Source organism: Polyodon spathula, chromosome 52 (genome assembly GCF_017654505.1).
Source record: "Polyodon spathula isolate WHYD16114869_AA chromosome 52, ASM1765450v1, whole genome shotgun sequence".
Lineage (NCBI taxonomy): Eukaryota > Metazoa > Chordata > Actinopteri > Acipenseriformes > Polyodontidae > Polyodon > Polyodon spathula.
The window spans coordinates 2,115,021-2,131,277 of NC_054585.1; the positions used below are offsets into that span (position 1 = coordinate 2,115,021).

The 16,257-nt window shown below is 36.7% G+C and overlaps 1 protein-coding gene across 1 annotated transcript; it reads right to left on the reverse strand.

Annotated features, from left to right (window-relative positions):
• Nucleotides 1–10,233: 10,233 nt before the first annotated feature.
• On the reverse strand, nt 10,234–16,160 carry LOC121307085 (NADH dehydrogenase [ubiquinone] 1 alpha subcomplex subunit 8-like). The gene is made up of 4 exons (XM_041239202.1): nt 15,961–16,160; nt 13,077–13,240; nt 12,370–12,535; nt 10,234–10,838 (listed from the first exon to the last, which is right to left on the reverse strand). The coding sequence occupies exons 1-4, from the start codon at nt 16,009–16,011 to the stop codon at nt 10,701–10,703; spliced, it is 519 nt and encodes a 172-aa protein (XP_041095136.1). The 5' UTR covers nt 16,012–16,160; the 3' UTR covers nt 10,234–10,700.
• Between the last annotated feature and the right edge of the window lie 97 nt (nt 16,161–16,257).

The window sequence follows — 16,257 nt, forward strand, 5'->3', positions numbered from 1 at the left end:
TCCTTATTCGCATGGTTTTCTTACTATTCCAGCAAAACAAATGTCTCTGAAAAGACTCTGAAGTGAGGTGGGGAAGCATGTCAGTGATGCACCGACTTCGAGGCACAGGTGCAACGCTAAGATATGTCCCCCACCTCACTTCAGAAAATCTGTTGTCTTTTTAGAAGTGATTTTAAAGTAGTTTTTAAACACAGTGACTATTAATAACCCTGCAGCTGTTTACACTGCCATTGTGTATAACACTAATAACAGAATCTTGACTCCCATTAATGTCTCTGGTGTCATCTATGAGCCATGCCTTGCTTATTTGTGAACAGGCTGCTTGGTGTTCCAGATACATTAAACGATTTGTATATAGCTTCTAGAGCTAATTTAGCTGGAAGCTTAAGTTTACCATGCTTGATGCATGTCCCTTAAATAAATTAATCACAACTTTTTCATCAATTAATATCAGAGGGAAGAATTTTGTTCAGCATATGCATGAAATGCTGGTTTAGTCTGGACTGTAAATATGTGGATTTGAAAATGTACAGACACAATGCAAAAAAAGCAATGGAACAACCATTTGATATTTAATACTGCAGTGAATGAAATCCCAGTGTCCAACGCAGCAGGCGTTACTTGTTAGATAACTGCTGCCCCCTACGCGAGGGCGGGGGCACGTTACTGAATCAGCAGGGCTACCCCTGAAACGGGTATTCATTCTGCTATAAACCAATTACTTTTGTTTTTTTGTTTATGAATAATGTGTTTTTACCACTGGTGTGATAACATTTCTAACATAAAAAACTTCTGCTTCTTCGTCAGTCAATCGCTTCATCTCATCTTTTCAACACAGCAACTTCCTTATTAACAATACACACTCACCTGTAACCATACAGCAAGAAGCTACAGTAGCAATACATTACAAAAACAGTCTTAACAAAGGTGTTTGAGAAATGTTATTGCCAAGAGACACTGACAGATGCAGACACACAGGCAACTATATATATATATATATATATATATATATATATATATATATATATATATATATATATATATATATATATATATATATATATATATACTTCATGCAATAGCCATCATTTGACAATAGCTTTTCAAAATCATTCAGACTCAGTTTTCACTAGGAGAAATAGACATATTTTCTTAAACAAACTTAGCAAGAGAACATCTGCCCTTCAATCAAAGACTGCGATTTCTAGCTCATGATGAGAAATATGTTCAGAATTGGAAACAAGCCACTGATCAAACATCAACGGCTGTAAACAAAACCACAAAGGTTTGCTTATTCTTGTGCCTGGATTCAGAGCTGTCGCTTTTTATGTTCCTGTTTATTCAGACTTGCAGATGATATAGAGGGGTTTGCAGGCCTGCTGCACTGTGTCTCTCCACAAATGAAATAGAAAGGAACTTAGGTGACACACGCCTTAATAGTCAATAAGTTATCCTATTGCCTATTAACCAGAAGGTTGAAGTTTTTCATTTTCTTTATCTTTTTAAAGGTTTGCATTAAATAAGTCAGAACTATGGTGTTCAAATCCGTTTTCTTACCTTTTTGTCTTTTGTGGGTATTTTCAGATTCAAATATAGTACAGTAGATTTAAAAAGTTCCTAGTACTGGGGTAAACGTGACTCACCTAATAAAAGCATTGGTGTGTGGAACACAGAGTGATTCAAGCAAGTATGGTTCAAATCCTGCTTGTGCCAAGCTGCTGAAGTTGAGACATTGGGAGCACAGTATGTATCAATTTGAAATACTGAATGTCTGACTAAAGATCAGCAGTGATCTCTGCTCCCACTTCTCTTAACAAACCAAGCAACTAAATCCTGTAAGCAGGGTCAATCTGTTTGTAATTAGTTTACATATATTAATTGCTATACAGGAATGCATCAAAGCATGCATTATTTATGAAATTAATTAATTATGAAGTTTTTTGTTTACTCTTTGAAAAATTTACATTTTTGACCAGTGGCCAGTTGTATGAAAAATATAACTACATGTAGTCTTTCTTGTGACTGGGGCTGGCAAAGAACCAGTTCCATTGATGCTCCACTGCAAAATAGCCAGAAATGCATCTAGGGCATTAGCATTATTTATCAATGCGTGTCCATCATAAAAAACGAATATGAATGATGACATTGTCTTAATGAGTATTGAACATGGAAAGGAGGATATTTTATTTTTGTGATTTAAAAGGATGGTGGTATTTACTGTAGAACCATCGCTAATTAGATCAATTGGATAGATACTATTTAAATTAAAGTCAAATCAGGACTGTAAATGTGTCCATAATTGCCGTGGCTTAAGGAGGCGAAACCAGCAGGGACTGTTTCTACTTACTGCGCTACAGTGAGCCCTGCTGGCCAGGTGCCCAGTGAGCTCAAGAGAGGATACCTGCAGGGCTGGCCTTTGTCCTCCAGAGGCCAGTAGCTTGCTCACATCCGCTCTCGAGTTCCTGGGTGTAAAAGAGGAAGCTGGCTCAGTCGTGGAATCGGAGGACGTCCACGGAACCTTGAGCTGTGTAGGGTATTGCTGCAGTGAGGGCAAACACGATTGGACATTTCAAATTGAAAATTGCAGCACTAAATTTATTAAAAAGATTGAGCCAATTATTACATTTGCACCATTATCAGAATATCAGTGTCTATTATATTTGTGTCCAACCTTTTTTTATTTACCATTAATTTAAGTGATAAAATATTCTGAGGGTTTCAAAAAAAAAAAAAAAAGTGTTTGCTTCCAACTTTTTTTTTCAAATATTTATTTAATCTGTCAAAGTTATTCCAGAACAATGGCAAAAACGCAAATTAGCTGTTATGCTTCACTGCGCTAGCACAACTACCTCCCTGGCGTATCGTTGCTTTTGAAAGTTGATTCCGTTGCTGCGTTGTATTTCTTTCCTCTGCCAAAACGTGCTTCCTGTGCCTGGGCAGAGTTAACCGACAGTGACCCCCCCTTCCTCTCCAGAGCTCCACACTTCAGCTGCCACGAGCCCTGCAGCCACACCTCAGGCCCGTCGTGGTCTCTTGCCGCATGCACATCGCCAAGGTCGGGACCGACTGTCTGCGGCTTCCTGGAGTGGCAGCCAGCCACCCAGCCTGGGAGAATCACCACGGGAACCCGGCAACCATTGTGTGCTCCCTAGCAACACAAAGGCAAGGTGGGTTATCTCTGTATCATAGATGATAATGGGCTCAAGCAGCTATGGTTTATCTCCTGCCCTTATCAAAATGCATGTCAGCCCTTGAAATGATTGTTTTTCACTTTAAAGACTGGTTTGGTACGGTGCCAAGGTGTTCTTTTAAGAGAAGTTCCTGTTCCTTTAAGCAGGGCATTTTCAATGGGAAAAATCAGTTTCACAGGTGGGTGTTCTCTTAGGCGAAGTGTTCTCTTAGGAGGTGTTCCTATACGCGGACTACTGCATAAACTTTCTACACCAGTTACTGACTTTAGTTAGAAAAGTGTGGTACTGTACCAATTTTGTATTGGTACAAAACCTTTGTTATGTGTTTACTAGCTAAAAACTTAAAAAAATATCACATTATAAAAGGATAGACACAATATGCATTTAGAACTGTTTTTACAGTGAGCGTACAGTACAAGCTTGTCATTTTCTCATGCCAGTGCTGTCAGTAGCTCCATCCCAAGGTAATGTGCCTCCAGTCATATAATGGATATGATGGATAGCACAGCATTACAGTTATTCGGGTTAGCAGCTGCTACATTTGCTAGTTTGTGTTAATGAAGTGAACGATGAAATCTAATAGGAATGTATTTTCCGTTCAAACGATCATGATTTCGGATACAGTACAATATAATTAGCAGCAGACAAATTCTGTCCTACAAGGTTGTATGTGTATGTGTGTGTTTGACTAAATATCTATTGACATTAAAAAAAAAAAAATCCTTTAAGAATTCCAAAGTACAATTTAGAAAAACCTTTTGGCTGGTGCCTTTCTCAATGTACTTTTATGAAGAAAATCGATATAGACACAAGCTGAAACATGTGAGCACTTGACTTAGCTAGGACATTGAAAGGCCTTAAATAAAAAATGTAAATAGCAAATTGTTTTCACAAAGTGTTTTCTCTTACATTATATCAATAATTTTATCTGAAATGATTCTAAAATGCTTAAACAAATTGCCATTTGTACAGAAAGAGCTTGTTAATGAAAAAAAGCACCCAGATACACACCAAGTAGTATTCATGGTATCACTTAGGGAAAACTACTTGGATAGTATTCAATAGCCACTGGTGCATTGCTTCCCTTTTATTGATTATTATTATTATTAATGTTTTAACTACACATGAACCCACTGCAAGAGTAGCCTGACTAGCTGAGCAACAACAGTCCACAGTAGCTATAAACACGCACCTTGTAAAAAAAATAACTCATTACAGCCAAATCTGACTTTAAAAACAGTAATAATCGTTCATTCAATCTGGGATCAACACAGTTCCATTGTAGCATTTTACTTATTCAAATGTATTCAACCCTGGTCATTCATCTACAATTAAACAAGGCATCTGGGTTAAGCATCTGCTGCATCCTGTATTCTCTGTTAGACAATATCAAAAGTGCACTGTCTGTAACTGAATGCTGAAGGGCCAACACAAGACCTGCTCAGAGGCACTGCAACGAAGGCTGTATAAAAGTGTATTATTAACAAATCACATGGGGATTTTGAAGGGAGCGGCTCATTGGCTCTGGCGCTCCCCCATGGATTAGGGAGGCAAAACCGTCAGGGACTGGTTCTCCTCATCGCGTTACAGCAGACCCTGCTGGCCAGGCACCTAGTGAGCTCAGACAAACATCTCCAGGACTGGCCTTTGTCCTCCAGAGGCTGGTAGGAGGCTGGTTCCTGGGTGTAAAAGAGGAAGTTGGCTTGGTCATGGGATTGGAGGAAACCCACTGAACCTTCAGTTCTCCTGAGCTGTGTGAGGAATTACTGCGCTGAGGGGAAAAAATTATTGGACATTCCAAATTGGAGAGAAAATCAGGGGTAAAATAATTTGGCACACTAAACTAAAAAAGTTAAAATTAAAAAAACACAAAGTACAAATTTAATTAAACAAAGAAGTATTTTTGCACAATTTTTTTTTTTTTTTAAGAAACTTAAGTAGGAAAAGAAATGCACTTATGCTTTACAATTTATCAGCATCTCATTTAAAGGTGTGTTTTCACAGTTAAAGAAGCTGGATTCAAGATTAACCAATTTATTGGATGCACTGTTTTCATGGTCTTCTAAATTGAATCAAAGTTGCATCCAGCGTATTTGACGAGGAGTGCATTTGATATATTCAAATGGCACCAGCTATGTCAGCAACAATCTGAAAGTGTTTTTGCAAGATTGTCAACAACCATTCCGAAGCACTTTTCAAGTGACTAAAACACAGAAACTAGAAGAAATCATAAAATCACTGTAAATATACTAATTGATTCAACTTACTAATAATTAATCAACCCGCGAACCAATCAGAGCGAGCTTGGGCATGACATTTCAGAAACATTTTGTTCAAAAGTTCTTCAAAGAAATTGAATCGACTTGGAATGCAGTACTTTTTAGAATTTAGAATTTAGGTTTTAGAATGTGGAACATGCAGTTAGAAGCACCTTGCTACCTAGTAAACGTGGTACTTCAACAATCACTACTGAATTCAGTAGTAGGACTTAGTTAGGGGTCATTACACTACACAAACAGAAAATAGTTATCTTTTTCAACACGTCTAGAATCTTAAAACTTTGAATTTGGTTTGCAAACATGTGAATGGGTCTCATCAGAATCCTTCTCATGCCTGTACGGTAGGCCACCTCTGTGGTATTTCCGTTTTAGGGAACAATCATAAACCACAGCTTAAATCCTTCTATTAGTTATTAAATTGTGGAAATAAATCTTAACTTGAAAAACGTTCAGAGGTTGCAATGCATTAGTGTTCTAAAAATCACCCGGTTATCCCCAAATGAAAAACTCTTGAGGTTAACACAGAAACGTTCATACAGAAATTTTCGGATGTCTTCATTTAAACGGTGATCGAACATGACTGCAGCTTTCTGACTTTAAGCGTTATTTTTCTCTTGATCTGGCCAGGTAACATACTTCAGGCCCTCTTGCAAATAATGCGTTTTACTGGCAACTACAAGAACCCAGTGTGTAGCTTGCGTGTCATTGCGTTCAAACTGCCAAAGAAATGTCAGGGTAAATTCCACAAAGATGTTTTAAACTCTGACTTGACACTGGCTTGTTCTAGAGTTTCAGAAAGAAATTCCTTATATTTAAATGATAATTGACTAGTACTAAGCAAAACCAGTGTTTGGATATAGAGTGAATAGTTTTTATGACTTATCCTTCTAGACATTGGAAAGTAAACTTGTAGTATTGTAAAAAAAAAAAAATAATAATATCTTTTCATATTTTTCTGGATGCTTGCAATTATTCTACAATGTTCTTATTACAATTACTCAAATGCAAATAGTATTTCTAATCTCAGTTCTCTGTTAAGGATATTGCATGAGTTCAAGCTGCCTGCCAAAGATATATGTAACATAGGCTAGATCAGCCAGTGTCTTTATAAAAGTAAGCACCAGCGCCATCTAGTGATCTTACACTTTGGATCAAGTTTCCTTGCATTTTTCTGGAATACTGCTGACCACTAGATGGTGCTGGCGCTTACTCCACTTTGTCTGATCTAGCCTACATTACATACGCCTATGGAAGGCAACAAGAACTAAAGTGTAGTTCCTGAACTCATTCAAAGCACTTTAACACAGGTTTACCAATAAAAAAAACAAAATATTTGAGTAATTACATTAAAAAAATATATATATATTATATGTGAGGACATTATTTTTATAGTCTTCAACTGCAGTGATCATACAATTAAAATATCTCTGGGTCCTTTTGGAATTCTTTATTCATTTTCCAGCTTGATTCACATCGTAGATCTGTTAATGCTCTCCATTGTTTTCTTTACATAATTTCCATAACCATAACAAACTTCATTTTTTAAAAGCGCTGTTCTAAATTACATCCAAGAATAGATTTGCTTTGGCAAGGTCAGGAATGATACCAGCATTTTAAGTCTTGACTTAATTAGGTTTGTCTGGGCATACAAATAGTTCATACAAATAGTTTTGGTTATAGCTAAAGTAGAATACAGTTCAAAACATTTGAATATTTAATTGAATTTGTATACTTCATGGACATTAGGCAGTAAAAACATGTTTTCTATGTTCTATGATAAAGTAGAACATTTTGTACAACATGCATTTTATATCTGGCACATCCATATTATTAAAAAAAACTGCTTAACAAGGTTTAGTTCAACTTCTCCATCTGCCACTGAGACTTACTTGAAAGCACTTGAAAATCAGACTCATTCATGTCTATAAGCAGCGGAGCAAGATTAAATCAATTTCAGTATGGGTTCTATAAGCCCTAACAAGCAGCCAACGCAAAGGACTGCAGAAAAATGATGCACATACACAACACGAGGGCTGAATAGTAGTATTTGTCAGAGGCTGATAAATGAATTCATAAATTGCAATTATACAAAACGTGATACACACTGGTGATCTTTGACCTGTGTAACGTCAGGTTGCTGATTGGATTGTAAAGTGCAGATGGGTGCAGCCAGTTTGATAATGAGACAAGAGGACATTGAGGTTTACAGACTAGTTTCATGGTGCAGATGGAAATGTGCCAGGAGTGAATTGGAAAGTTTTTTTGGGGGGGGGATGGGGACTGGGGGACGGACGACACCCCAGGAAGGCAGGCAGATGTGTAATGCTCTTTTATTGAAGACAGTAAAAATATTTTTAGATGTCTTTTTTCCAGCCTACTCCCCAACCTTAGTCCAGCAACAAAACCAACAAAGTCTCTCTAGCCTGACCTAATATACAGGTTTTCCTAATTAAATGACCCTCAGTATATTTTAGTGTAAATTTGAACATTACAGTGGGGCACTTTCATTGGGATCCTTTGTACAGTAGACCTCCTTAACTGTCCACCTTTAGTCTATGTATCAAGACTAGCGTCATGACCAAAAGATAATGGGTTGTTGATACCCATATACCTTTATTAATGTATTGTCCAACACTGCTGCATGAAATTGTTTTCTGGTGTCCTATCAAGAAAGACAATTATTTGAAGCCTTGCTGATATACTGGAAGCAAGCTGACAGCCCTGCTTTTATTCTGGGAATTTCTTTCTGTCCTGAAGTTTATTTTCTTCTGCTCCCTCTGCTTTCTATTTAGGGGTTGATGGGTTCCATTACCCAGGCCTGGATGACTTCGGACTTCTATCAGGTCTCACCTCATAAGGAGGGTGGCTCCTTTTAAGCTGAAAGGCGAGATCCTAGGCCACTCCTATCAAAAATTCCACTTGAATTATTTCTTAAATTTGATAATCAGGAAAGAATAAACTTTTGTTTTCAATGGTGTCAAAAAAACACCACAATTTTTTGTATATTCATAAGGACATGTCTGCAGATATGTTGAGGTAAAAATGTTGAGTGAGACGTGTCACACAAATTTCAAGAACATACACGTTTCAGCAGATGTTAATGTCATCCGAAGTAGAGGATCTAACGTGTTACCTGTCAAGGTGGTTGAGTGCAACTGTGAAAATCTGTTTGTAAAGGAGCAGAAAAAAAACTCTCAAAATTAACTATTTTTTTAGGATCTTAACGCTTCAATAAAATTGCACAGTTCTGCAACATAAAAGTGACTTTTTTTTTTTTTTTTTTTGTAATGTGTTAAAACTAAAACTTACTTAGGACATTGGGAACAGTTTTCCAGATCTGAGATTAATCTGCAGACACACACAACTGACTTGTAGTGGTGCAGATATTGTTTGCTGCTTATGGAACCTGGTTCAGAAACTCTTGATTGGTTGTAGGTCTAAAGGGCTTTGCCCACTGGATCCATCCCATCATTTATTATCCGTCATCCGAAAAGGCCGTGCGTCAATCTATTGCACACTAGATAACTTCAGAGCTCTGAATTGCAGTGGAGGCTTTGTAGTAAATATACCTTTTCAGTATTTTAATAAAAAAATTAATACAATTCTGTTATTAATTCTTACTGAACTTTGAACACAAATAAATGTTACATGTAGTATAAACTTAATGATCAGCAAACACTGATAATATCTTTGTTGGATTTATCATAAAGTAATTTTTGTTTGGCAATGTACACAATTAGTTTTTCCATTTTGTTCAGGGAACTGCAAGAATCCATGTGTCTTCAGAGTCGTTTTTCATTGGTCAATATAATTTTTAACGAACATTAAATCAAAGTTGTATCAATTCTAAAATTGAAGCATCACCGCTGTACAATGCCGGACTCGGTGAGCAAGGTGCAATAGGGAATGCACACGCACGTTAAAATCGAATGCATGGTCGGATCCAGTGTTAACTCATACATCACCACTACACTACATGAACCTCTGATTGGATACACACACCTGAACAGTGCTTTAATATACTTTTTGTATGAAAGGCGCTATATAAATAAAGTATTGACTGAACGATTGATTGGATGAATGGACATAACCTTATATAGTTTGGGTATTGTTTACAGCTGTACCTAATAAGTTCAGAATGCATGTGCCACTGCTGGTTCAATTACAAACTCCAGTGCTCTGTCAGGTTTGTGTTACAAAGAGGTGTTACAGTTTTCTAGAAGAACAGTCCTTTGAACCTGTATTGTGATATACAAAAAGGTCCCCTGACCTGAGTGAGGAAGTAAATTAAAGCTGCAAGGAAAGGAAATTGGTCAGAGCCCTGGGATAATACCCATGCTCTTCTTGAACAAGTCCCCTAGGATTCAGACATGAAGCAGATATGTGTCTAATTCAAAGACTGGCCACTGCAATGAAACATAACCTGTCTTCTTACTTTCCAAACACAACACAATGGGCTTCATGTGCAATGTCTAAACTCTTCTGGAAACCACCCTGCATGGACATTCTGTTCACATGTTTGTCCTTCACTCCCACTGTAATCCTCAAAAAGCATGTAAGGTTGGAGCAATGCATCTTTTAGGTTATTTTACCTGTAATATACAAATGTTTATGCCATTTTGCAATTGCACAATATACTAGAAAGAAGCAACAGTAATGAATAACATCAGTTTTGCTCAGGAGTATGGGTGTTATTAATATAAATGTTAACATTTTAGCCAAGTATTAAACTCTTTTAATGAATGTTTAACCAGTGTCAAATATGCAGGCCAAATACACAGTATGTTTATTGAATAGTTCCTCATTGTATTTCATATACACAAATGCAGTCTTAAACACAAATGCTAATGCACAAATTTTGCAGTAGTTTATAAAATAGCTATGGGGGGCTTCTTTTGATGGCTTTTCTGATTGGTAAAAAACATTTCCATTAGTTTAAAGTTTAAATGTTTAAGAAAAACAAATGGAAACTAACATCCCTACTCTGGAGACATTAAAGAATGTCTCGGCTCTATATTTTAAACCACAGTCTGTATACATTATATACACATCAGTGAAGTTTATAGCCAAGTTTTTAAATTAATCTTTTTTTTATTTTTGGGAGGGAATTTATTTTTTTAAATTTTTTTTTACATACATTAAACAGATTGGTATGGTACAAGCTGCATTGCACATTTCAAAGCCTGCAGTGGCTCACTAAACATTCAGATTCAGTAGGTGAGACACTTCTTCACCAGTTCCAGAAGAACAGTCTGCTGCCATGTTTGGAAGGCTGGAGCTCCCCCTCAATGACAGGATTGGGCTCTGGTCTTGGCCTCGAGTGATATGCATTCTCAGGGAAAGGCCTGTCTGTCTGGACCTTGGTGATCTGAGAAAACAGAAGGGTTTTATAACACAAGATATGTCTCATTCCGAGGTAAATGGAGCACTCCTCCATGCACCACAGCTGCTCCATAGGTTCTGGAATCAAGACCTGAAAGTTCTTTTTTATAATAAGTTTAGTCAAGTAGTGAGTTCAATAGTTAGAGAACACTGGCTACATTAGCAACTGCTGGTCTTTACACAAGATGACAATCTGAGAACAAGCTAACTTAGTTAGCTCTTAAATTAACTAATCCTACCCCCAGAGGTAGTTTAACTACTGAATAACTCAGTTTAGGAGTTAAAAACAAAATCTAGCCCTGAAGTAGTGTGTGTGTGTATATAAAGTTAGAGCATAATAAAAGTACTGCATTGCCCATTACTGATTCCATACTTCCTGTATAAACATCCGGTCCATGGTGTTGTTTCTGGTGTTTGCACTCAATGTGACAAGGAGCAAACGCAAATGAATAGTCCATATGTGAATACCAAATGACAATTCAGTGATTAAGGGTTATGTGCATAAAGTCAGACATATAATCTCATATCAGTACAGAAAATTGAAAAAGAAAAAAAAACACTGTATTCATAGTAGGATCAATTATTAAAAAAAAAAAAAAAAAAAAAAAAAAACCTAAGCTTGTTTTTGTGCCAGTGTCTCCCAAGTTTTATATATATATATATATATATATATATATATATATATATATATATATATATATGGGGCTATATAATATATATATATTTTATTTATATAAAAATTCATCAATCTGCATGACCCTCTCTGTGCCTCTTTGCAACACAAGCAGGAAGCAGTCATTCAATACTGTGAGCTAAAGCACATACAAACCAATGGTGGAAACTAGACATGATCAAAGAGCAGAGGTTAGGAGGTCACTGGAATAACGTTAAAATTGCAATCAGAAGTTTACATAACATAACAGTTACTCTACATAACAATTTGGCAATCAATTGATATTTAATCAATTTTACAATTAATTAAATATTTACCTTTAATTCTCTAGTGCTTTATTACTTTTTACTTATTCGTTTCATAAGTTGATGCACGTGCGTTATGACAAGTAATACATATTTATTTATTTAATGATTCATATTGTGTCCGGTGCTCAACTCAGTCTTAAAGAATATTTCGGCTAAGAGAACACTGTATTACCATTCTGCTAGATCTTGATCTCAAGATCATTTATTTATCTCAGGAGCCTTACATAAATTAAGTCAGGAAAACAAGTAATCACTTCCATTTTGTTGAGGTCCTGAGAAAAATTCTTGTACATTTATTTTCTTGACCAGTGAGTATTTTGGTCGACAACATGGAAACAGAAGCAGTGATAACTTGATTGGGATCTATCTTTTCTTTCTAAATGTGAATTTGGTGCTTGTTTGAAACTTAAGGCCTTCATTTAACTAGAACTCAGAAGGGCAGCATCAATTTGAGCTTTCCAGCAATGGCGCACGTCCCTGGCCTGGAGAGGTCCTTGGCCTCATCTGACAGACTACCTGCAAACGTTTCTTCTTACCTTTGACAGATCTCCAAGAGCAGGTCTCTCCCAGCCCAGCTTGTCTAGAACGCAGCTGTCAAATGCATGTTGCTGCTTGCGACAGCGGCGCAGCTCGGACAAATTGGAGTAATCCAAGCAGGTCCAATATTCTGTGAAGGGTTCAGCACAGCTAGTCTTTATCTGCCTGAAAAATAATGAAAAAGAACAGTTTTTGAAGATACAGTTTGATATCATACTTACTTTACTATAACTTTTTGACAGAATGGTTTTTGTGATTTAAAACATGCTAGAAAACTAACATTCTGAACTTAATCAAGGGATATGACTGACTTTCAGTAAATACCAACTTGACACCCTATCATCACCACCACTACTTTTTGCAGAACGTGGTCTGCAAACTCTTTTACAACAGTGTGTTTTTGGGTAAGCAGGTCTCCGGTTACATAGAGGGGAAAAAAAATCACAACATACAGCATTTATGTCATGTCATGACTGGTTTTTGACAGTAAAACAATTGTTAATCTCTGGTAATTCACAATATAGAGGGTATTACTGTGAGAATGTCCTAGATATATGTGCATTTGATCTTTGCGTTCTTTTTTTGTATTGTATTATTTTCTTTTTCAATAGGACATGTAGCTATATGACATCTATGTTGGCGATGAGGTTTCATGCAGGTTATCAGCTTGAGTTTTCCCCAGCCATTCACATACAATAAGGCCTACCTGAAGAACTGCAGAGCACACTCATTGACCTTCCTTCCCTCATTCAAGCATTTCCTTGGGTCCTTTTCCTCCCAGCGGCACAACATGAACTCCTTATTGGCCTTGTCACACTGCGACCCATAGTGATGAGCTGCTGCTTTCAACACTGCTGAGGACACATTCACCTTCACATTGACAAGACAAAAGAAATCAAAATCCCATGGGAGTGTGAGGCCCTCACTGTAATATGTAAATGCATGTTATTGTGTTTATTACTGTCATTATACTGGAAATACTCGAGCCGTGGGTTATGAATAGTGCATGCTATTGAGCAAGTATATTTTAGATATGACGGTGTACTGCTTTAATTGGATTGGGGCGCTTACTTTAATGAAGTTGCCATAGCTTTAAAGTGTTTTGTTATAGCCATATGTTCGGTAATCTTCCAAGAAGAGGTAGGGACTAGACAATAATAATGATAATAATGATAACGAGTAAACATAGAATAATGGAATAGTTTATCGATTGTCTGTTTGTAAACAAAGAAGTTATTCCTGCAGGTTAAATAAAAACGTGTAAAGGAGAAGAAACTTGTTTATTGTAAAAGATACGAATGTTTATTGTAAATGGAATGAATGTTTAAATAATAATAATAGTTTATTTGTGATGAAATCATTCCAGGTGTAACTGTTTATTGATTAACTGATCCTGTTAGGAGCAGGCGGGGCTGGGGATTATTGAACGAAGTGTCTTTCCTGTGCTTTGTCTCATTCGTGCAATTGTCTTTGTGAATGTCAGTCATTTTGTGTACAGCCTGTTAGTCAGTTGTCATTTGTAATTTGTGTGAAGTATTCTTCCAGTGCCAAAATAAATATTTATGCCTGTGAACACGACCAAGTTGCTTTTTCCTGCGCTCCAACGAACCTCTGGGAATAATGTGATTGTGGGTGGGGGTAAGGCCGGACCATCACCCTGTTACATACAGGCTTCAGGCTATTAGTCTGTTCTATGTGCAATTAATTTCCCATACCCACAATGACATCTGTAACGCGATACTGAAAAGATGATTAAAAACACTGAGTGTTGCTGCTCAATAGATTACAAAAAACAGATCCAGTAAATGCAAGTTATTACTCATTCCAGTAATATTTCAATGTTTTGCAGTCTAGGTCATTACTTCTATGATAGGTTTCATGCGTATGTTATATATATATATATATATATAGATATATATTATATATATATATATATATAATGTCACTGTTTGAAAGTAAATCTGTAACAAACATCATATTGCTATAGATATATTTTAGATATTACAATGTCCTCTAATGTGTCAAACACAAGAATTTTCTGTTGATCACTGTCCCAGTACTTGGACTTTCCTGATATTAATGACTTATCCGATGTAACAAATGCTACATTTTCAGGCCCTATCAGTTTCCAAGTCCTAGGAGTGCAGCTGAAGCTTGCCCGCCACCTCCCCCTTCATATCAGTGTCTTTAATCATAGTCATTAATAGGGTGCAGTAAACCACTGACCTGAACTTCTTTCAGAAAGATACTTGCATTAACAGTTATAATATGCAGAAACACTTTAGTCAAAACTAATTTAATTAATGCAAAACAAAACAAACAAAACAAAAAAACAAGTCTGGACTTTGTAAAGCTTTCGTTCCAGAGGGAACTGGTTGGATTGGAGCAATAAGAAAACCAAATAATGCAGAGACAGTCATCTTTTCAAAGGCTTCATTCTTCGTATTTAGAACTCTTGACAAGTTTAAAAAAAAAAAAAAAAAAAACAGCAGACCGTCATCTTCTATAAATGTGTATACAAATAAATATCAAATAATTAATATTTAGATTTTTTTTCAGAAATTGTACTTTTTCAAGCCGTTGTGGTCCCATAAGAGGGTCTGACTGTACTGACACCCACTTAAACCACTGTTGACAAAACAAAGCCAAAGCAGGCATGTTGAGTTACTGACGTGTGAAACACTGCACTGAGCACTTGGACACGCCTTGAACAACGCTGACCAATATAATTATTAACATTAGTACTGATCGTACTTATTTTTCAAAAGTGCAGCTAAACGTTGCATTGTTAATTAACTGAAAAGCACCATTTTAGCAATGCGGAGATTCATTGTTAAATGTTAAAAAAAAAACTCACTAATAACAAACATACAAAAGTGCCTGGCTGGACATGACAGTGGGCAGTTTCAGCGAAGTTAAGCCCTAACCTCCATACCACCTTTGCACAATAATTAATTAAATGCATCTATACCGCAAAGGTCTTTACGGTCCACCCCAAGTCAGAGCTAACACATACCGTCACTTTAACTTTGACTAATGATTCATTAATAACAGCAGCTAAGGATCGTACATTTTTGTTTTCATGTCCAAATGCCCAACGGTATACAAAAAAGCAAGTAAAAATCACAAGCTGTTGGTCGGATAACAAGTTAAAATATTATAAATCAATATGGTTCCTCGACAGAATCTCTTAAGTTTTTTTACACGGTCGGGCAACCCCTGTGTATTTTGACAATGAATGACATTGTCAGACTCCGTTCACAAAAACACGAGGGAACGAGGTCAATAATTCCGTAATATATAAATTCTACCGTATTTGAGTTACATTAAGCAACCGTATAATGACATTAATGATAAATACACATATTATGTTAGCAGAGCACAAAATGCATAACAAAATAGCCGTCCTTATAGTGTAACATATATACAACATCGCAGCATACCAACACTTACCCACTGTCATGGCTAAATCATAAACAAGACCAGAATAAATTATATCTGATGGTTTATAAAACTAAAGACTCAGTTGTGTACCGATTCTCAATTTCAACACAGAGAACACCGCATCTTTTTTCCATTAAAGTACTTACCTCGTTGACATTTAGTTCCTCTAGAGTGGGTATTTCCACCTCACCCGGCATTGTACTAAGAGTTGATTATATACAAAGTCTAAACATAGACAACACAAAATATTTACACCCGTTTCTAACCCGAAATATACTCAAGGTCCCCTGACTCTGTGGTGGACAGGGCTCAGGGCTACAGTCTAGGCCGCACAAAGAAGGTCAATCTAATGCGCATGCGTCACATCACCACGCCGCCGCGTCAAGGCTATGATGAAACTGTATCCCTGTTTTCGCCATGTTGGCTCAATCTGCCATACAGCT

Bases quoted from the DNA above. Each gene is read 5' to 3' on its own strand.
- LOC121307085 (XM_041239202.1), bottom strand. From the start codon at position 16,011: ATGCCGGGTGAGGTGGAAATACCCACTCTAGAGGAACTAAATGTCAAC. The intron at 13,241-15,960 runs GTAAGTACTTTA...GTCAATGTGAAG, and splicing joins AGGAACTAAATGTCAACGAG to GTGAATGTGTCCTCAGCAGT. The intron at 10,839-12,369 runs GTAAGAAGAAAC...CTGTTTTCTCAG, and splicing joins CTCTTGGAGATCTGTCAAAG to ATCACCAAGGTCCAGACAGA.